Source organism: Melozone crissalis, unplaced genomic scaffold (assembly GCF_028551555.1).
Source record: "Melozone crissalis strain CALT ecotype California unplaced genomic scaffold, PUWL_Pcris_2 ptg000012l_1, whole genome shotgun sequence".
Lineage (NCBI taxonomy): Eukaryota > Metazoa > Chordata > Aves > Passeriformes > Passerellidae > Melozone > Melozone crissalis.
In genome coordinates, this window is record NW_026535790.1 from 11,835,212 (window position 1) to 11,857,995 (window position 22,784).

At 43.3% G+C, this 22,784-nt stretch overlaps 1 protein-coding gene across 2 annotated transcripts in view; it reads right to left on the bottom strand.

Moving 5' to 3' along the window:
* The window catches only part of MAD1L1 (mitotic arrest deficient 1 like 1), a 347,760-nt gene that overhangs the window by 165,699 nt on the left and 159,277 nt on the right, over positions 1-22,784 (bottom strand). For both annotated transcript variants that reach the window (XM_054270764.1, XM_054270763.1), the window contains one exon: positions 13,728-13,784. In XM_054270764.1, coding sequence (XP_054126739.1) covers positions 13,728-13,784 — 57 coding nt within the window. The remainder of the gene's footprint in view (positions 1-13,727; positions 13,785-22,784) is intronic.

The window sequence follows — 22,784 nt, forward strand, 5'->3', positions numbered from 1 at the left end:
TATGATAAGGCAGAATAATGAGTAATATCAGGGCTGGATGGATGAATAAAACACATGAACAGGTGCTTAGTATTTTGAGGATGTGTTGTTCTCAAAATATAATGGTGCCCCTTGTTCTCAACCTAAAGTAATCCCATTTATCCTGAACTATTTTATCTCTTTCCATTCTTAAGCATGAATTCCAGCACAGCTTTATTACTGTCAATAAAAAGTGATCAGGACACATACAGGATATAGACTAATTTTAGAAATGTCCATTGTCAAAAATATGCAAGTGCCCCAAAAGATGAAGTGCAAAGAATTTTTCCAAAATAAGTACTGCCATCATTATTTACCAAAGGAGAAAGAGAAGAAGGAAGAACATGGATGCATTTTCATCTAGTATTTAATTATATGAAATATCATTCTTCTTTCAGCCTTACTTTTAAACCTGCCTGGACAAGATTCCAAGAAGGTGGTTCTCCTCCAAGTGTTAATGACATAGCAAACACCCACAGCAGGGAAAGAAATATGTTCCTCACGGCTTCTCTCTTCTGTAGCAATTCTTTAAAGACATATGAGATGACAGGAAAAACAAAATTATAAATTCATCTCCTGACAGCTAGAAGAAACAGAACTTTGGAGAGTTGAGTTTCTTGGTATGTTTCTGGCATTTGTCATTTGTGGCCCATATTTGTCCCCTCCAAGCAAGCACCCTGAGTCTCTGCAATGCCACAGACCTGCTGTTCCTCAGCTCAACTCCAGCAGGTTCCAGCATTGATGGAGAAAAGCTTTCCCAGAGCCTCCCACTGACCACTGCTGTCCACACCCCATCTTCAGAGTGAGGCTTATCACAGGTCAGATCACTCAGCCTCAAAAACCACATTTAAAAACTTCTGAAAGTTTTAAACACACTGCCCAGAAGAATGATCAAATCTCTGTTCAGGTGACTCATTTTGGGTAGTAAAGGACTGAAAATCTAAAGTATTTCAACTCACTGACAAAGTAGGATTTGCATGTTGAAAAAAGAAAAAAATGGGGGCTGGTTTACTCACCCACATCATGTACACACATTTCACAGAACACATGCTGGAGACATACAGTTATTATTTGAATAATGAGTGCATTTTAGTGAGGGGCTGATACAGCAATCTTATCCTGATGAAGTGTGTCTGCACGTCATTCAGCATTTTTGGAACTGTAAAAAGCAGGAAATGCTGAATCCATTATAAATGTCTAAAGGTTTATTTAACAATGGGCTGATGCAACATCCTTTGAAAGGCCTTCCTCAGCAAAAGAGCTGATTTTGAACAGCAGAGATAAATGGGAACTGAATTGCACAGAGCCAGCGTGGAAAGGTGAATTGAGAGGTTGTGTTGGACTACAAGTCTCAACACAATTCAAGGAGCTATTTCAGTACATAAATATTTAAAATGGATGAACACCAAGCAGACTTGGAAAGGAAGAGTGTATGCTAAAATAGACAAGAACAGAGAAAGGGGACCCCGGGTGTGACCCATGCTCTGGGCTCCGAAAACAGGCAAACCAGCACCTTGTCATGGCAGTGGTGCCATTTGTGCTTCTCTCCATTGGATGTGGCAGAGACTAAGGAGCTTCTCTGCCTCTTCCCACAAGGCAGCACAGCAAGCTTGGTGCTGTCTACAAGCTTATAAATCTGGCATCAAAAATCCAATGTACACGAAACCTCAGTGAGTTTATTTTGGTGTCCAGCAATACCACAGCAAAGCAAGACACCATGCTGAGCACTTCAGAGATCATTCTGCTCAGCAAAAGCACCACCACCTCTTCCATACGCCCTTCCCACTGGGATTCCAAAGGGCTGATCCCCCAAAACATCTGCAGAGAAGAACACAGAGGGAGAACTAAGCCTCACCAAATTTCCTAGTGAACTTTACTCTTCTTCAAAAAATAGGACAGTACTTGTAAAACAAAATATTGCCTGCCATTTAGAAACAGGCTAAGCAGCCCAGGATTAGTTGGTACATTTTCTTGGGAAAATTAAACCTTGATGCCATTGTGAAACAAAAGCAATAAAGCCAAAGAAAATTAAATATTCAACAAAAAGTGGTTTGGAAGTACCCATCTCCCACTTGTCTGAAGAAAAAAATATGTATTTTTTTTTTCTCTTGGAAGATGAGGCTGGCTGGATCACAGTCACCAGTCTCTAGGGGCTCCACCATCTGTAACAAACTTGCTGTGCTTTTATCACTGAGAAGTCAGGGCTAGGAGCAACCTCTCAGCAAACACTTTCCTAAAGATGTACTCATGCATATATATCATTGTTGATACACACACACTGGGAAATGGACATATGCTGACTTCTGCTTCTCTCCAATACAGTCTGGACTGTGGCTTTTCTCCTCCTGTTGCAGTAAAAAGAGAGCAATTTTTCAAGTTTATACCAAATGTCATTCTATTTCATTTCCAAATATAATCTCCCAGAGAGAAGGTTCACTTGCCCTATTTCCAATCTCTAAAGTTAATACACAAATTTATATTCCTTTCTCCCACTCGCTCTCCTAAATTAAGAGGTGTAATTACTGGGAACGCTCGCTCCAAACGAACGGAGTGCCGGGGGAGAAGGAGCTGTCAGGGCTGGACGTCTGCAGCAGCCACCCTCCCCTCTCCCCCATCCCTGGAGGACCCTGCTTATGAGGCAGTTTCTGTCTTTCCCATTAGCAGGGGGAGCTCACACGCAGGAGCAGATGACAACCTCTCCCTTTCCAGCCAGGGCAATCAGGAGGGACAAAATGACAAAATTCACTTCAGCCTGCCAAGGCCCACTGGTGCTTGCCAGGATGATTCCTCCCCAAACCCACCTTTTGCCCCTCCTCAGCTCTGCTGACCTCTCAGGCAACACTGAGTTCCTTAAGAACAGCAGAGAAATGCAGATTTGTGATCTAAAAATTCAGCCCCAGTCTCATCACTCTCCCCCTTCCTCATACCCAGCACCCTCTCCAAAGGAAGATTGATTATTATAATCAGACTTAGCTCTGACACAGCATTTGCATTTTCAAAGCACAGCATAGTCATTAACTAATTCATCTACCCCAAGGGAGCCTTAACGAGCATTCACCTCTCTCCCCTCTGATTCCCAATGCTCAGGCAGCCTGCAGCTTGCCTTCCAACACCTCCCCTCCACATTGTGTGGCACCAGGACAGCTTGGGGAAACTCCAGACAGGCTCAGCCCTGCTGCAAAGGAACAAGAGGACAAATGCACAGCCAGCCCATTTAAACCAGCCACTCTGTGGTTTCCATACCTAATCACAGCAGGACAGGGTATGGCAGGAAACTGTTCTGCAAAATAAGGCCAGTGCCACATATGTCCCAAAATGGCCCAAACCTGAGCTGCCTGTCCAGCTGCAAGCATGTGAAGAAGGAATCACCATCACATCACAGCCCCAAAGCCCCAAATTCCTCCTGCACAGCCCATCCAACAAACTCTTCCTTGAACACCTACAACACACCTTTGCTCCTTGACTCCTGCCCCTCTCAAGGGTCTTCTCACATCCCAACACCACCAGATGCCCACCCACCCACCTTCCCTGGTGCTGTATTTATTTCTTTTTAGTAATCTGGGATGGGTGCAGGATGTGACTGGAAATAAGCACTACTACTATTTCAGATGGATGGAAGCTGGCTCAGAGCTCAAAATTAACAAACCTGGAAAGTTCATGGGGAAGAAGAGCAAACATCTTGTACAAGAGACACACAGAGCAGGGGAACTGAAGATGTTAATTTAAACCTATGAGTTTATTCAAGTATAATTACACATTTCAGCCCTCACTCCAAGAAAGGAGCAGACAAGGAATCGCTTCTTCTCAGCCTGTCCTGCCCACGCTCGCAGGCACTGCTGAGACCTCACTGCCACTGCTTGACAGCAAAACACCTTTGACAGCTCCACATCCAAAACCCTCTCTTTGCTCTAACAGGTCATTCTGAAGAAGGATCACCTCATTTCCATGTTCATTCAGCTCAGAGCTCTCTGCTGTTATCAGCCTTGCTCCACCACTTGCACCAGGCGTGTGGATGACTGTTTCCTTTAATTACTACCGAAAGCTCCTCCCAGCCAGGGAGAACAAAACAGCTGGTGTCCACCGAGAGAAGGCAACTCTGGAGTAATTAGCCTTAACTGGCTGACACCTCCTACCCATTACTCCTGGTTAGAACAACAAAACACAGAATAAGAGCCTGCTTAGGGAACCTGTCAAGGTGCTAGACAGGATGTGCCACCTCCCTGCCCAGTGTGGCTGTGGTGCTGGCACAATGGAGTTGTCTGCTCTTGAGAAGAGCATCACACAGATCACTTCTTTCATACAGGAACAGGCATATTTTGCTAGAATCAAGTCTTCTAGCAGCTATAATTTACAGGCAAAGCAACAAATAAATCTGCAAAGATGTCATACCTCCTCCGTACAGAGTTTGAATACAGTTTGTTTCCTAAAAATATAGCCTCCAGGAGTTTCCTGAGCATTCAGTCAAGAATTCTCATCAAACAGGAGCTTGTAATCCCACCTCTCACTCCCTCCATCAGTTTTCTCGTTGAAAAATCATCACATAATAAACAGTCAGAGAAGAATCTATGCAGTTACCAAGCACCTAGGAAGATCAAAGGGGAGAGAGGAATCCAACATCCACTTTTGTTTCTTTGTTTCCTAACATAAACACAGTGGAATCAATCCTGCTTAATAAAGTAAAGAGAGCAAAGGAGCCTTCACTGAGCGCTTGAACTTAATCTTCTTTCTCTTGCTCACATGGAACAACACACAGCCTGTGCTTTTAGGAACAGCTCTCTCTCTCCTTCTGCAGCTCCAGAGCAATTTTGCAGTTCACTACAGCTGGGAGCACTGTTTGCTGGCACATCTTGGCAAGGGCCAGCAGAGCTGCCTGCTGAAGCTGCTCTCTGAACTCCCAGAGCTGGGAAATGTGAGGATGGGGCAAGGGGCCCAGCCATGTGAAAGCAGCATCTCTCCTGACACGGCCTCCCAGCTGCTTTAAAGGAAGCTGCAGAGCCTTGAAGAAGCCTTGTTCCCCAAACCCTGCCCAAAGAACAGGTTAAGTAGAGCAGGCTGAATATTTTCTAGCTGAATGACCCATCCTGAGATTAGCCTGTGACAAAAAGTAATGGGCTTTTAATGTATAAGAAGTGAGCAATCTCTCTCCTGGTGCCAAAACCCAAAGGTCACAGGGCCCTGCCAAGACTGCTCTGCCCATTTCAGCCTCTGGGATGATGCCTGCAGGAACCTTCAGTTGCCAGCAGCAGTCACAGAACAAAAGACAAACAGCAATTCCCTCTCAAATACCATATGCTCAACTCTTGTGCCAAAGCACAAACCTGGCATTTTAACCTTTGGTGAACATGTTCTTGCTGCCACCAACAATAAACTCGGAGGCCCAGCTCAGAGGAAAGGTGTACTGGATGTGCAGTGATGACATTAGCACTGAACACAGCATTAACAGGACCGGGCCTGGCAGGAGCTAGATTTTATACAGCCAGTCTTTAGAGGTTAATGAAATATTCATAAATAAGTTAAAATTCTCCTGACAAGCCAGATCCTGTAATACAACAAAGAGTTGTCAGCCTCAATTAAGCAATTCCAAAGAGGTAGGGCTCTGCCATTCATTATTTACCAAGAGGTCATAGGAAAAATTCTGCTCTATGATCTCCTTGTCTCCGTGGATAAATTGGGTTTTACAGCTCCTGCTGGAGGACTCTGCTGCCCTGACAGACCCCAGCCTGCCACAGCTACTACCTACCCCCAGCAACCATCAGCCAAAGGCAAGAAACACTGGGAACAAGCCCTTCTAAGGACACAGACACAAAAAGACTGAAAACAAATGATGTAACAAGCTGATTAGCCTGTTAGTGTCAGGACTAAGTCTTGAAACTTAAACTTTTTTTTTAAGCCTTTATCTCCCTTTTTGTACACACAAAGCCAGCCACAGGCAAGAAGAGAAGTATCCAGCAACCTTTGATCTGCAGGCACATCCTCTGAACATGCCCTCCGTGCCCCCCTAGATCCCAGAGCTGGAGAGCTTCACATCCCCCTGCATGTTCAGAACAAGCTGTGCTTACAGAATTGGATCTCTTGCATCAGATCTCTCAGGATGGTCTTCTTCTGATGCAGGCACAGCTTCCCAGAGCTGTGAAAGCAGGAGGAAACTGGTCTCCTACCTTGTTACAAGCAAGCTGTAAATCAGTTGTTATTTTGTCCTGTTCTAACACGATTGTTCAACAGCCCCAATTCTTCCTTTGCCTCTCTGGACATGCACTGGCACTTCATGTTCCTTCTACAGCTCCTCCAAGCAGCCTTTTGGGAAGGCAGAAGAAAGGGGCAGAAATGACAGAATCCTAGAGGTCTCCTGGACCTCTACCTGGTTTTCTCAAAGCGCTGAACATAATGTAGAGCCCTTGCATTCTCCAGGAAATTTTAACTCAGCTAAATTGAACCCAGTGAGTCTGAGGTAGCCCATACACTTCTTACAGATTCTGTAGAGATGAATGAAGCCTGGAAAAGCACAATTCTTGCATGTCTCTTTTACATCTCCAGGCTGTGCTTAGTACAATAGAGTACAATACAGCCTCTGATAGTATCCCTGTCCTGTTCTCATTTATCTAAGTAACTCAGTGTAACTCAGATTTTAGTGGCAACAGCGGCACTGACAAGGATCACTCCAGCTGCAGCACCTTCTCAACAGGACAGATACTCACTTTTCTCCTCTGCTCAACAACTGAAGAGAAAAAACCTCCCCACTTCTCCCTCTCCAGTCCCTGTTCCTGTTATTATCACGCCTGTCAGTACAGCTCAGGTTTTAGGGGTACACCTGTGGCATGGAGGCCAAATGCTGGGCTGGGAATTAGGGCCATGTCCTTGAGTCCCACCTGAGCTCTCCAGGTCTGGGTTAGACCATTTACCCCCAGTCTGGCAGCACCTGTCCCATAGGGAAGGGCAGCAGGAAAGCAGCTCTCCACTGCAGGCAGCCGCACTTCTTCCTCCTGGCAGTGCAAACCCCGTGTCAGCTCTTATCACATTGGAAGAGCAGAAGAAAACAATCCTGCTGAAACCAAACAGTGCTGCCGTGTCCCATAAAGCTTCCACCTTAATGGATTCAACAGCAGGTTCATTTGTGTAATGGGACTTTTAAACAGACCGTTTATTTCTTTTTAATTTGAAGGGAATGTGCTATTTGATCCCATGTGCCCGGCTAGATTTTTAAAACAGAGATAAACCAGGAGAATTGACTCACTAAGTCTCTCCTTCTCACCTAATTAAAAGAGCATTGAGATAGGAACATGCAGAGGTGTAGTGCTGATCACCTCTCCAGCTTACAGCAGTTTGGCAGCTCTCATCCACCAGGATCCCAAGGATTCCTCCACACTCGGCTTTGCCCACAGTCACCTGCCACAGATGTTTCTGATGGTGCCACGCTTCTGTGTGCTGAACATGAATTTTCCAAGAGGGAACACAGCAGGTGCAACACACCAACTGAGGCTGTTCATAATTCCCCAGGCTAAGAGAGGGAGAAAAACAATAACCTTGTCCATGTAGCTCAGAGCTCACTATATTCCTACCCCGTGGGGAATAGCAGGGACCAGTTTTAATGCAGTTGTTTACAACAGGCACTGAGAGCTCTCAGCCAGGGAGAGGGAAAGGACAAGCATGCTCCCATCCCTCTATTCTAGGCTTCACTCCACCTTCAGAACCAAAACTCCACAGTTAAAACAGGGGGAAGACTCAAAATAGGGCATCAATGATTCCTGCACAATCATCCCCCTCTTCTAACAACTCATAATTCCAATTTAAGGGATCACACAATAAAGTGAAGAACGATATAAACACTGTGAAGTAAACAAGCAACAAATGGCTTTGCTGAAGTAAAACTAAAACTACCTGATAGAGAAAAAGATGTCTCAGACACATTCAAAACAAACACAATTCAATGAAGGCCTTTGGTCTAAAAATACAAACGCACAAACACAATTACTGAGAGCACAGAGGCTTTACCACAGAGGAGCATAAACTGATCAGAAAGAGGAAACTACATGAAAACAGAAGAAACAGCACAGAATTGAAATGTCAGAGTGCAAGTCCCAAAACAGCTCCTACAAACTGAGCCTTCCTCAGCCAGAAACTGGAGAGGAGGACAGAGCGGGGCAGATGAACTGACCCCAGGGTGAACACCATCACTGGAAATGGGAGATGACCTGGATACAGCTCAGCTCTCCCACCACAGAAGTGGAAGAGGTTCCTGCTTCTATCCATGATCCTGTAGAAGACACTTTTGCAAAAGCTACTGCAGGAACATCACCTGGAATGATGTGACCACTGTGATTACTCATCTTCAAAGGAGAGATGGAAAGAGGAAGAGATTTAAAGCAAGCTGCAAGATTCATGAGGAAACTGAAGAGCCTGTTTTAAGAGAAGGCTGCAAGAGCTTGATTTGTTTAACCTAGACAAATGAAAGGCTGGGAGAGAACAATTGTTCTCTATAAATATGTCACAGCATAAATATGAGGGAGGAAGAACAGTCACTGTAGTTTAAGGAGAATATTAGCACAAGAAAAAAATGGATATTAACTGCACATATATTTTCACTTGGAACTGGGAAGATTTCAGCTATCAGAGCAGTCTTCCCATGACAGTAATGGTACAAACAACCAAAGCAGTTTCAAGACAAGCTTGATAAATTTATGGACTGAGATATATACTGAATTTGCCTCAGTTACTGAAGGACTGGACTTTATGATCTAAAAGTCCTGTTCCAGTCTTCTGTTACTATATCATTTCATTCTGGATTAGCTTCTTTTGCTGTCTCTTTATAACCAGGTTCATGCTTTTCAATCTGATTTGAGAAGTGGATATTTCTCTAAGATTGCCTCACTAAAACTGTTCACCCTGCTGCTCAGCTGAGTGCCAGGCTGCTCATCTGTCTTGGCTTTGCTGGCCTCACATAAAGTGTTAGGATAAAATCTGTCACATGGGAAGGAGATTTGCTGTCACCTGCTAAATCAATTCAGAAATTATGTAATACACTTTTGATAGATGGAGACTTCCTTCACCAGTCAGTTGTCTCCTGCCCCTCCCAACCTGTTGGTTCTAAAGATGTTCCAGCAAAGCTTCATTTTTATTTATAACTACTCTGGTTCAGCCCTCTAATCCCACATTTAATTGCCTTCCTGTTACAGAAAACACAGAGAATTTACATTTCCACTAATGAACACCACTTTTGTTCTTGTTCTCAGTCTGTTGTATTTCTTGCTTTCTCTTCAATAACTCTTAAACAAGAATTAAATTAGCTCTATTGGCCATTAATCCAGGGCAGGTATTCCTATACTAAAGTTAATATTTTTTCCTATTATCATTGGTGTTACCTGTAAATTAAAAACATAGTAATAATTTTTCCATGTTGCCTTCCAGTAAACAGCTGGTTTCCAACTACATCCAGCTCAGTGTTCTCTGAGTTTATTTCCTTCATGTCCTCTCCTTTCTGTCTCCATTTCTATTCCTGATAACCATCAGTGTAGGCAGTCACTGACATTTAAGTTAATCCTAAACATTATGATTTCATCAGACTGAACACATGATTGGCTCTTTAACTATTGCTGACCTGCTGCTCTTAAATAAAGGTCTCCTTTTCTCTGCAAAGGGTTAACCAACACTTTTCCCCAAGGCAAGGGGTGTTGATTATATTAATTTGAAGGTGTCTTTATTCCCTCTGTAAGGACACTCAATTTATGCCATTCATTTGGTGACGGCTGCATTCTTGGACTTCAAATCTTTACCTCCCACCCTGCTAAGCAATTCCTCTGATTCTTATATCCATCCTTTTTAATCTGCTGGAGGGTGAAATTTAATTTGTTCCAAAGAGCAGTCTATAGATTTCAGAGCCCACACGGGCCAAGCTGTCTTTTGAAGATGAAAGCCAAAAGATGCCCAAAGCACCTCAGGGTAATGAAAATACAGGTGATGCTTTTTTAATACCGAGCCAACTTCCCTCAGGGATTAATGATGGAGAACAAAAAATCTTGACATGAATGCCCCCTGCTACACAACCAGACTGGAAGAAAGAGTAAGATCAGAGAGCAGAGCTGTTGCTTGGATGGCAAGCTTGAGCCAAACAATCTCCTCGTGTCTATAAAGGGATATGAAAAAGGAAAACGAAAATTACAAAAACAAACACGTCTTCTGGTTCCCTTCCCTCAGGGAGGGAAAGAAAAATAATATAACAAACAAGAAGGCATTTTCCACAAATAATATTTTGGTGTGAGTGAAGCTCTCCCTCAGCTTTAGGCCAGTAGAGCACTAAACCAACATAGCATGAGAAATAAGATCCTGGGATCACAGATCAGGGAGCTGTGTGAACTCTGAGCAACCTCCTTGCACATCCTGCAAATAAACATATTGTAGCACCAGCCCCAACAAAGAAAACTTCCAGTGCTGATCAAATTGTCAGAAAAGTGCACATTCATAGAAAAAAAATGGAAACAACAAACATTCAGCAAATAAAAGACAAAAAAACCCCATGGATCTCTCAGCTCAGTGACCTGAGCCCTATTAAGAGTGGTGACTTTTATGTGTCTTATGGGCATACATTGTTCCCTTACAGTATGAACAAGCTTAAACTGTGAAAAAAAAACCCCAAAAATAAATAAGTGAAGGGTTAGAGGGAGAGGAAAATCAAAGTTTCATTGTTAATTACATAGCACAATGATAAGGGTAATTTTTCTTAAATCAAAAAATAAATTCTAGGTTCAAGTTCCCTGAAGGATATAAAATATTAGAGGGTTTTTTATGGTTGTAATCACAAACTCATTTCTCCAGCCACTACTGGCCGTGTCTAATTAGGGCAAAGTATGTTAATGATACAGAGGCACAGCCCAGAGATGTCTTCAGTTGCAATATTAATTGCATTTAGGGAAAGAGGCATGAATTGTGCTTATACAAGCTAATTAGTATGGGTTTGCTAATTAATACTGGAAAGTCAAACTGCCTTTGTCTTGTCAACTGCAATTAACTGAAGACATTTAAATTTCCTTTTTTGTTGTTCCTTCAGTAGCACGCTCGCTTTCAGTTGACAAGCAAAGAACCCCTGCACTGGAGCAGTGAGAGCAGCCCCTCCATTTCACTGGCATCCCATTTTGCTCTAGCAGGACCTGACCTGGCACAGGGCTCCTTATCACACACACACCACCCTTCCTCAGCCATTGTCCCTGGGGACACAATTCCCTGAGCTTGTCCTCAGAGGAGAGGCCCTGAGTGTGCAGATACTGTTCTATTGAGGCCATGATCCCATCAAACTTATCCCATGAGTATTGTGCTTTTAAATATTGCTATGTAAAGAATGAATATTGCTATGTAAAAAATTGCTATGTAAATCATTGACCAGGGCACCAGAGATGCCCTCACTGATAGAAAGAAGTCCTTGGTTCGCTCAGTGAGGTGCTACCAGCCAGTGCCCTGGAGCCAGAGCCCAGCTCTTCATTTACAGTGCCCCAGGGAGGGTGGCAGAGCCATCAAAGCTCTTTGGGGTGGCAGCAGAGGTGTCACCTGCACAGAGGTTTGTCCCAGAAGGTGATTGTCCCAAACACCTGCACCTGACAGGTGTTTGTTCCATTTCACTCGGAGCCTGTTTGCAGAAGAGCTGGTGAAAAGCAATATCCACATCTGTCAGCACCCAGAGCAGGACAAGCCCTTCAGCATTCCCAGCTCAGCATGGAACCGGGGCTGGAGGCTCACAGGTGAAAGGGATGAAAAGGAAAGTGAGAGGCCAGCAATCCAAGCCAGGCCAATAATTTTGAAGTGACAAATTTAAAGGAGTCAAAACTCAGGCCATGCAGGTGAGACACTGATCTGGAGAGGGGGGGAAAAGAACCACATAAAGAGCATTTTGCTGGATGGCAGGAGGAGAGTGGGGCTGGTGACACATCCACAGGAGCCTGTGGCAGGCAGCTATGGAACAGCCCCATCCAAAGGGGACAGACCTCAGTCACCATCACCACTGCAGAAGACACAAGGTGACAACAACTTTTCCTACCAGGGAGCTTTTGACTGGGCATGCAGAAGAACCATCAACCACCATTGAAAAGGAGCTATACTGTCAGGTTTTCCCTCGAAAGGGGAAAAGATGGGGAAAAAAAATTCTTTTCCTCTGTATGAATCAATTCTCCTGTATTTAGTGAATAAATTCAAGCTGCTGAATAAAGCCCACACCTCACAATCTGCAATCCATGGTTAAACCACCCCAGAAAACAGCCTGTTCATGGGAGGCTGATGTAAGAGTTACTGGAAGATCACAAGACCAGCAGTTTTCCACTGAGAAACCCTTGGGAATAGGCACTGAACACTGACTGCAGCTTTATCCTCTGATGGATGATGCACAACACCAATTAATGCTTTAACACTGCAAGTTCTCCAGCCCTCTGCTAGCCCACTTAATGCAAGAAATTTTTGAAGGCAAACAACTCAAAAAGCAGGCTTAATGAGCCCAAAAGAAAAACTTTTAAATGTTAAAAAACCCAAAACTCTGTAACATCAGAACATTTAAAACAAAACAGAAAGCTTTTCCTCTGATACATCCAGTGAGCATAACACCAAATTGATTGCATAGAATTTGAAACTGTTACAAGGCAGCCCGTAATGAGATCAGCTAGTAAACAGGATTAATTCAGTTTTCTTTGGAAGTATCAGCTGTGGCCTGTGTCACCACAGAAAGCAGCTGGGCATACAAAAATGTTTGCCCACAACGTGAGACCACCCCAGAACCGGAATCAATTAACGCTCTCATGATGGAAAATCTGATGTTGAAACAGCAAGAGGCACAAATTTAAAAAAAAAACCTAACAGACGTATGGCAACCCATTAATAGCACAGCAGAGGCACCTCATCCTGCCCTTCAGTGGTGGGAGCTGACTAGAGCTGACTAGAGCTCAGCACAAGTCTAAAAAGACTCATGTTGGCACTCTAGTTTATGATTTGGATTTTAGAACAGATGTCTGTTTAGCACCTACTTACTAGCCAGTGCTGCGGGCCTGTTTTTATATTAGTAATAAAATTAATCACATCTACAGAATGAGTCTCTGCATCTTGGATACTGCTCAGGTTTTCCTTGTGACTAGGAAAAGTTGCAGGAATCCCACAGTTCATCCATTAGCAAAAATATCAGTTCACAAAATAGCTTAACACTGACACCTCATTTATTCCTGAGTATAAAAAATCATATTTGAGTCCTGAAACTGAATATAAACCTCCTTGCTACCTGGTTTTGTGTCCTTTTATTGTTTTTGGTCCTTGAGGGAAGTGCCAATAAAATAGATGAACCCAGCAGAAAATTAACAGATATTATAAAAAAATAGTTTGTGGTAATTCTCTTGTATCTCATCTGCCTGTCCTTTGAACACTTGAGACTGAACCAAAGGGCCCCCAAAGAAAGGAGTTAATTCAGTATGAAATTAAATGCTTGCTTCTGATCTAGAACTGCTGAGGAGAAAAGGAATTGCCAGAAAAGGGAAGGCAGACCACTAAATCCCATCCAACACTTTTTCCAGGTGAGTATAGAGACAGGCAGTGCCAAGACTGGCAGCAGCAACACAACTTTTGCAATGTTTATTTGCTGCTCATTTCTGAATATTTGGAACTGATCCACTGTTTAAATTAACTGAACTTTGCATATTGGTGCTCTGTAGAACAACCAGGGGGAAAAAAAAAGGCAGAAATTGAACACTTACCATCTCTGCTCTTTGCTTGTGGTTTCCCACTTCTTCCAGAACCTGAGACAGCTGAGCCTTCAAGACACAGGGGGAAAAAAAAAAAAAAAGAAATGAAGTTTAGGATGTAATTTTGGAAGTTTAATGAGACTCTTTCCCCCCCTCCCCCAAAAAAATCACATATGGTACCAAGATTTTCATGGCATTGAGAAGGAATTATAAGTATTTGGTTTTATTCTGTCCATGCCATGCCATGCCATGAGACAGTTCTGTCCCTAAGAGCCTGAAGTCTACGTGTACAAGAAAAACCAGGTTTATTGCAGAGATGCCACAAGATGAGCCAGCCCAAATTTCAATCCCATGGTCCAGCCAGAACTGTGCCTCCACTCAATTTCTGTAAACTGCAGAAAGAGTGGTCTAAAATCCACCCAGTTTTGCCCAGTTTAACTTTGAAGAAGAGGAGGTTTAGCTCTATAGCTCCTGAAAGGAGTGTGTGTTTCAAGCTAACTTCATAGAAAATGTTCTCTGAATTTCTGGGGTCCAGGGTCAGGTTTTGTCCCACAGCCTTCCAAAATGCTGTGGGAAAACATCAAGAAACATAACCTCTTTAACATAAACCTCTTGAATTTCCATGAGAAAAATCTCAATGCAGCATTTCTACTTTTTAAAAGGGAAATTTGAAATGTAAAGAATCTCAAACCAGAGTAGAAATACCTTTGGTTATCCTGGCATAATCTAAGGGGAAACAGGAACTTGACTCAGAAAAGGATCTTTTACAGAGTTTTGTTTATGAAAAGGGATTTTAAACCAAATGGGTATTTGGGAGACAGTTAAGAGAAGCCACACATAATGCATGAATGCTATTACTTCCCACATCCTTGATTTTCTAACACTCTGCTAGGCTGCAATCAGCCTTTCTCTGCTTAGCAAAAAAACCCAATGTAAACAAATAAAAGAAATAAAAACAACTTTCCTACAAACTGATTCATGTCATTTCAAGCAAATATTCATTAAAATCCTCTGGAGTCTCTCAACTTCCCACCACATATGAAATGAGTCTTTTGAGTGCCACATCCAAACCAGAGACAAACAGCAAGCAAGCAGTTTATTACAATGAAAAGCAAAACGTTCAGCTTTGGAGGCTAACTGCACTGAAATGCAAGCAAATAATTAAATAAAAAAATACTGTCTAAGGGTTCAGCACAGCAGAAGTTCCATTTTGCCAACAAACAAGCAAACAGTTCCAAATTTCCCTGGCCCCAGAGCTCAGAGGAAACTGAAAAAGTTTCAGCCTCTTGCTGTGCAGGGCTGGGGATGATGTGACATTATTTGAGGAAGAGGCACTGAAAAAGGATGAAAAGGGTTTTAACACAAGCCCGGGACCTGGCAGAGGAGAATGAAACACACTCATTAAACACTGCAGGAGATGCCAGCCCCAGCCCAAACTGGAGCGCCTGGGCAGGCAAGGGAAGAGAGCGAATGACATGATCACCAAGCTTGATGGGGAAACATCAGGGAACTGGAAATTTGCAGACACCTGGGAAAGGCTTTTCCCTGCTGCTGCTGCTGAAGCAGGTACAATGGAGCAGGCTGGAGCCAGGAGCTCCTTGGGGAAGAATTAGAAAAAAGACCTTAGAGAGGTTATTTAGGAGAGGTGATGGCACAAACTCTGCAAAATACCTCAAGACTGATGGAATATTTTTGATTACAAACTACCCCAACTGTTCTGTATATTTATTAGCTTTCTCTGTATGGAGATGACCTTTAGATGGGAACCACTAGCCTATTCTAAACCAGATATAAGAATTACTTCATTTAAAATTACATTAAAAATAATGTATTTTCTTGCAGCAGCTACCAGTCCTGAATTTGAGGTCAAGTCTGTGTTCAGCCTCCTGTTCACACAGAATCCTATGGAATCACAGAGTAACCCACCCTGGAACAGTGGGAATCCCCTCAAAGGTCAATCCTCTGTGGTTTTGGTGGGCACCTGGATGAACCCATCAGACTGTGCCATGGGTTCAGTGTAAATATTTTTATTTATAACACCAAGGCAAAAGCACCCTAGGAGCCTGTTTAACTAGATGGGTATAAGAGCATTTTAAAGCATAATACCTCCATAAAAGTCAGAAGAAAAGGATAGCAAAGACTCCAACGCATTTTACTTCAGGAAAAGGCTGGAAAAACCTTTTAGGCAAGAGAGAAATAATATAAAGGGATGGGGAAAATTGAAAATACAAGTGGGAAATATGCCATAATTTATCTTGGATATAATATGGCTTGGGGAAAATAACCATTTCAAGGGGCTATGCCAACAGAGACAGAGAACCCTGGACAGCAAGTCCAAGGCAGCAGCACAACAGCAGATCAATATGATTTGGAGAAGCAATCAGATAAGAACTAAATCACAAAGTAGGTTTTCTTCATTGCATTCATTGCTAGGCAGCTCATCTCAAAGGGAAAGAGTCAGTAACTAGTGGGAATTCAGAGAGCAGCTACTAAACTTACCAGACTGCTGGAAGAAATGATTTATGAAGATTAAAAGATTTTTAAACATTATGGTTTGACTGCAACTCTCACAGAAGAGCAAAAGGGACATATTTAATGCGCTGAGAGCTGTTACAATGACAAAGCTGGAAACAAGGAGGCTTCCCCAGCTCACTGATGCTGTGGGATGCACTCACAGTCCAGAGCAGGGACCCTCCCTGTCCCTGTCCCCCTATTACACAGCTGGGGAAACTCCACACAAAGCCTAAATTTTCAGCAGGGTCCCCAATGCCTGCACTTGCCAGGCTGTGATGCAGCTGATCTGGATGCTTCATCACGTCCAGTTTGTAAACATCAGCCCTATCCCAGACTTTTTATTAGTTTAAATCAAATATTGAACCTCCCTCAGCTGTTGGAGGACAGCTGCTGGCCAAGTGATTCACTGCCATATTCCTTCCAGGCCACAAGAAAATACAAACTAATCACCAGCAGCATGACAGATGCACGCATTTTTAATTATGAAGGAGAAATTAGGCTGTGAACTTAGCCCCACATCTCACTTAATCAGAGTGCTGGGGAGGAGCTGCCAGGAGCTGCAGAGGGCCCTGGAGTGGAGCCTGGCACCTGCTCAGCCCCTGCTGCCATTCCCCAGGCATTTGCCAGGAAAGATCTGAAAAAAAAAAAAACCAGAGTTATGTTGTTTCTTGGAATGTATCTTGTCAGGAATGAACTGCTGCTGTCTGGGTGCAACCATCTCTGGCCACATGCAGACAAGGAGAGCGTGAGGGTTGGACATGGGTCCCTCAGGGGGACCAGCAGTTGCTGGAGCTGTTTGCCAGTCCCACCTCAGAGCTCTGCTCTGGGAAAAGCATCCAGGTAGTGACAGGACAAGGGGTGTTGGGGAAGATGGAACAGGAAAGCCTTATAAATATGATTGCCTGGCAAAAGACTTTGAGAATATGGAAACTATAAGTGAGATTGAAATGAAAGCAAGCTTTGAGATACCTTAGTTACTGAACAACTGGAAAACAATGGTGTGGACAGCTGAAGGTAAACCCCTTTTGATGAAACAATTCCTTCTGCTTGCAGACAGGCCCAAGGGTCAGAGCAGATCCTACTAGCTTGGCAGAAGGGGTCCAAAGAGGAGTTTTTAGGGTTTAAAACATAACACAGTGTGGTGATGTAATGATTCTTATAGGCTGTATGTAAATGCTATAGGATTTGTATATTGTACTAGATTGGTTAGTGAGAATTAGAATATTCAACACAGAGGAAGAGTTATTGCATTGTAACAGGAATCTCTCTCTCTCTCTCATCCTCTTTACCACGCTCTTGCCTTCTCTCTCTTTACCTCTCTCTCCCTCTCTCAGGCCTGCTCTGAGCTGTGGCTGGCAGCTCCCAGCAGGGCCCTGTACCCAGGCCCTTTGCAATAAACCACAAATTCCAGAGATCTGGCTTCAGAGATCTCTGGTCTCTGTCTATCCACACCATCCTACACCCCAATGCTCCTCTTTGAATGGCTTCAAACTGGAGAAGAGTAGGCTTAGATGAGACATTAGTAAACAATCTTCCCTGTGAGGGTGGGCAGGCCCTGGCACAGGGTGCCCAGAGAAGCTGTGGCTGCCCCAGCCCTGGAAGTGCCCAAGGCCAGGTTGGATGGATCTCTGATCAACCTCATCTAAGAGAGTATCCCTGCCCACGGAAAGATGATTTTTCCAACCCAACCCATTCCATGATTCTCTGAGTAGTTCAGCTCTCCGTTAGGGTCTTTTCAACTGATCATATCCACTTTGGTATCTCAGCAATCTCTCCATAGGATAGACTTCCGTGTTGAATTTTCAGGCTACGCATAAAAGTTAACATAAAGCTCCAAGGAAATTCTCTTTACTTAAGACACATGTTAAATTCCCATAGATAACTGAGCTCAAGCATTAAGAAACCTGATATGCAAACAAATATTAGGAATCAGATATAAAAATACACTGCAATTCACCCACTGAAGGCAGCACAACCAGGTATGGGAAAATCAAGTTGCAAAGCAGAGGAAAAAAAATCCTCTCGAGTACTCAGTCAATTACTTTAAGCTTTCAAAAAAAGGTTTGTCAATTCAAAATACTCATCTTACATGACAACATAGTCTAATCTACTGTCAGTGGATTGTCATCCTCAAAAGAGAGTGGCAGCAAGAGAAGAACCTGTGCTCCAGCCTCACTGGGAATCTACAGCTTGGGCTGAAAGAGGTTTCCAAGGAGAGGAACCAACTCAGCTCCAAGGAGACATTTCTGATTTGTTTAACTTGCTTCCCTGCATCAGTAATCTCTCTTCTGTACCTTCCAGAAGTCAGCCTTCACTGACAGCACTGGAGGAGGCTGGTCAGGGAGGGTTTAATGAATGAAACTGAAGCAATCTGGTGGTGACAATGCAGCTGCTAAACTGACTGCATCCAGAGCCCCCCATTCCCCTCTGGAGGCTGATGCTGAGCTGGCTCACCCTGAATGATGGGCAGGCAGCTCAAAAGTGAGCCCCATTTGTAGGGAAAAATTAACTACTCAGTCTCTAATGAACAGTCTTTCTCTACACAAAACAATACCCTCTGCTCTACAAGCAATTAGCAAATCGAAGTGTTCTCTTTGTGGACCTGCATTAATTTACTCCTCGATGTGGCACATTAAATAGCTCACAGGTACAGCACAGCAGTGGCAACAGCCAGCACCATAAAATAAAAGCTTGCTTCAAAGAGTTTGGGAAGCAAAATTAGGTGTGCTGCGTACAGGGAATAAATCAAAACAACCTTCATTTGGAAATATCATTTTAGTCTTATGCTTTCATCAAAAAACATGATTATCATAACAGTCACATTAATATAACGTTGGTACTCTACAAGGGAGAGAAACAAGCAGCACATTCACTACCTCAAATTAGAAAGAGCAATTTTTATTCTTTCTCATCAGGGGGAAATACCTGAGAACATACACTGCTGCCTATTCTGGGATTGTGCTTTCACAGCTAGAAATCCCAATGAGAGTTCCCAGAAGGAAGGCCACTTGTTGAAGAGCAGCACCTCTGCAGGGAAGGGGAGGAGGAAGAGGCTTTCCCTGGAAGAGCTGGAACGCAGCTGCAAAAAATGGCATTTTTACAGCTCACTGAAGCCCAAGATACCCTTAGAAATATTTTATATGCAACAGTTGTATGCAAATCCAAGTCAAGTGTGATAATTGGCAAATTTAGGTATAATGTTAATTACCAGCTATTTCAAATTAATTAACTTCTAAGATAAATTCTTGCTTCTCCTCTTTGAGAAAGCTAACACACAATTTAAATTTACAAGAATATATCGGCTGCCGATCACAGAAATAGGGAATCTTGTACGTTCCAACATGCCAATTCACTTCAGTTTCCTTGTGCTGGCTGCTCTCCATTCCCTGGGTAATTTCTCAGTCACTTATTTATCTGATCACTCACAACAGAAGATACAAGATGAAGCCTCCTGGCTCAAGGTGGATGGCTTGAGTGTGTGGCTAAAATGTGGTGTGGCCTCTACAGTGCCCAAGCCACAACATTTATCTGGTGCCATAGCTGGGGAAGTGGGAAGAAAAGAAAAAAAAAAGCACAATATCACCTTTTTTCTATCAGATTCAGGAGACACAAAGCAAATAAAGTGCATTAAAGCTGCAGCTGAAATACAGAAGGAAACTTGAAAACATGGCAGCACTCCCAGGACAGTTCTGATAAGGAAAGCACTGACTGCAACAATTAGAATTCAATTCAATGTAGGAACATAAGCACCATGCTGATGAGTTACATGGAACAACACAGGAATAGGATGAGAACAATTTGAAGAGAACTTTGCAGTCACTAATTACCTCTCAGCAAAGAATGAGGCTCTGGCTTGTGGGGAAAACAGAAGGAAAACTTTGATTTTGCAAAAGCCACAGACAGATTACTTCTGGGGGTGGCAGAGACTGAGCAGAACTAACTCATCAGCCACTTGCAGCCAGACTTCACTTTATTTGCATATTGTGATCCTGCATATTAAAATACTGTGAGAACTGAAATTAAATTTTCATTAGTGTTCAATCTGGAATCTCACCCGTGGGATTCAGCTTTCAACAGTTCATGCAGGCATTTCCCTGTTTACTTCAAAGTCAGATATCCATTTATCTCATGCCAGCCAGCACTTGGGGCCTTCAACCCACTGCACAAAATTATTGTCCAAGGGCAGCAGTGCAGGATTGTGTCTGCACCTCTGAACTGCACTACATAATTACTCTGAACTAACTGGCCATTTCTAGTTTAATGAATTTTGATGCTTTGTAGTTGAAATTGCCGATCTTTCACAAAACTGCACCAGTTGAGATCACAGTCAAGAAGACAGTTTAGTACCAGCCATTGCTAAATAATTTCCTTGCTGCTTTGCAGGCTCCTTTTTGCTGTTCTGAAGAAAGTTCTCCTGGTTATAAAATCAAATGCACATCCTTTATAAGGTGGGAAAGAAGAGCTACAAATAAACTCTGCTGCTGTCTCCAAAGCATCCAGAACACCACGTTATCTCACAGGAGCTGGATTGGAGGTGGCAAGGGGCTCTGTCTGATGTGAAAGTGAAGAGGAAAATTCCCCAACAACTTCTGAACGTGTTTCAGAAATTTAAATTCAGTGAAACCACACTCACTCTGACTTGCAGAAAAGCTGCAATAGGCAAAGCAGAGACCATTACTTACTGACATAATTTATGAGGATAGGCTTGCAGCTCAATGAGAAGCATGAGTCTTAGGCCACAGCTTAGTAGTTTTCCATGTAATTTAGTCCTTAATTTTACCCCAAGCAAGGACAGGAAACAAGAATGCCTGCAAGCCAGATGTCCCACATCTCCAGGGACTTGTGCTCCTGGGCATCACAGCAAACCACAACACCCAGGGACTGAAGGCCACTGCTTTGTCCAGAGCAGTGAGAGGGTTTTCCACCAAAAAAACCAGAGCTGCTCCTTCTCTGGAAACCAGTTTAGCACTGGATTTGTGCAGGGAAATGCCGCCCCCCAGTGAGACACAAAAAGCGTCTGGTTACCTAAATCAGTGAGAAATAAAGCAGAGCTCTTGGGCACTAAGCAAAAAAAATGAGACTGCAAATTGAAAAATTGCCAAAGTCATGGCTATAATTACTGAAGACAAAGGGAAAACATCTCCCCTAGCAAAGATATGGGCTTCTGTCAACACTTTATCAAGATTTACTGGACAAGGGGATAATAGCCACACCTTTCTCTAGCTCTTGAGTCTCAAGGACAGACCAATCTCTCTCCTTCTCTTTAAGAGACAGAGTCACTTGTAATGTCAAGAATAATTGACAGTAAGCTTAATATAATGAAATAACCCCAAACTCTGCCTGGTTAGACTATGAGAAAAGGGTGTTAACAAAGTGACTGTGAAACAACTGATATGAGATGAAGACAGAATTCCAAGCCAAAATTACCCACATCCTTATTCCTGGCAAATACTTAATCTAGCTTAAAGTAAGGTGCACAGTCCTGCAGCAGAATCCCGGCTTTTGTTCCTACTCTGCCTAACAACTGAGACTTGGGGCAAATCATTAAACTCTGAAAGTCCGTCTTTTCTCTCCCTCTCGAACCTAAAGATAATACTGACTCTGTAAAACGCTTCCAAAACCTTTGAAAATGGATAATCTCTGAGCACAAGGTGCCACTATTGACACAAACCACACCTGATGGGCCCCAGCACTAAAAGGATTAAGCACCAGGATAAGTGCAGAAGTCCAGCACCAACACGTTCAGAGGTGGCAGCAACCTCATCACCCTGATCCTCAAAGCAAAGGTGACCTTCACAGCTGCAATAAAATGTAAAACTTGGAGAAAAACCCTGTACTTCTCTAAATCTACTCCATCAACACTGTTCACATAATCTCTCAGGCAGATGCTGCTGGGGAAGGAAGAGAAGCAAACTGGGAGATGGAAAAATGCAGAACTTTCTATCCAGGAAAGGATGAGTCCCTAGAGATTGGACAGCTCCATGCCAGGCTGAAACAGTTAAAATGAGGCAGGAAAATTGTGGGCTCAGGTAACAAAACCACCTTAGTTCTGCAAAAACATCTCAAAACAACAACGTTCATTTGTTGTTTTACTGCAGCTGAGGGTGAGGTGAGGCTGTGGGGCAACACCCCAGAGATTCCTCTCTCCTTCTGTTTTCCCTTGATGTTTTTATTCAGCACCTTACTAAGAAGGAGCACAGAGACCAAAAGATTAGTACAGCTCTGCTGGGAACAATCTACTTTTGTAATAGGTCTCCTTCCCCCCATCCTAATCAAATGGTGCTGCAGTCCCCTGGGGAGAGAATACAGTGCCAAACAAAAAATGTGAGTTTGCAGCTGCTTCCTCAACAGCAAAGGGCAGCCTGACTGATGAAACTCTGCCAAGCCAATTGCTTCCAGCATGATGCAGTCGGCCAGCACAGCATCTCCAGGACACACACAAGTGACTGTGGGATGCTGATGGACTCCCCTAAGGAGTCAGTCCCCATCACTGGAACACCCATCAGAGAAGCCTCTGCCACTAAAATTCTCTTTGTGGCCTCAGAAATAGTCCTT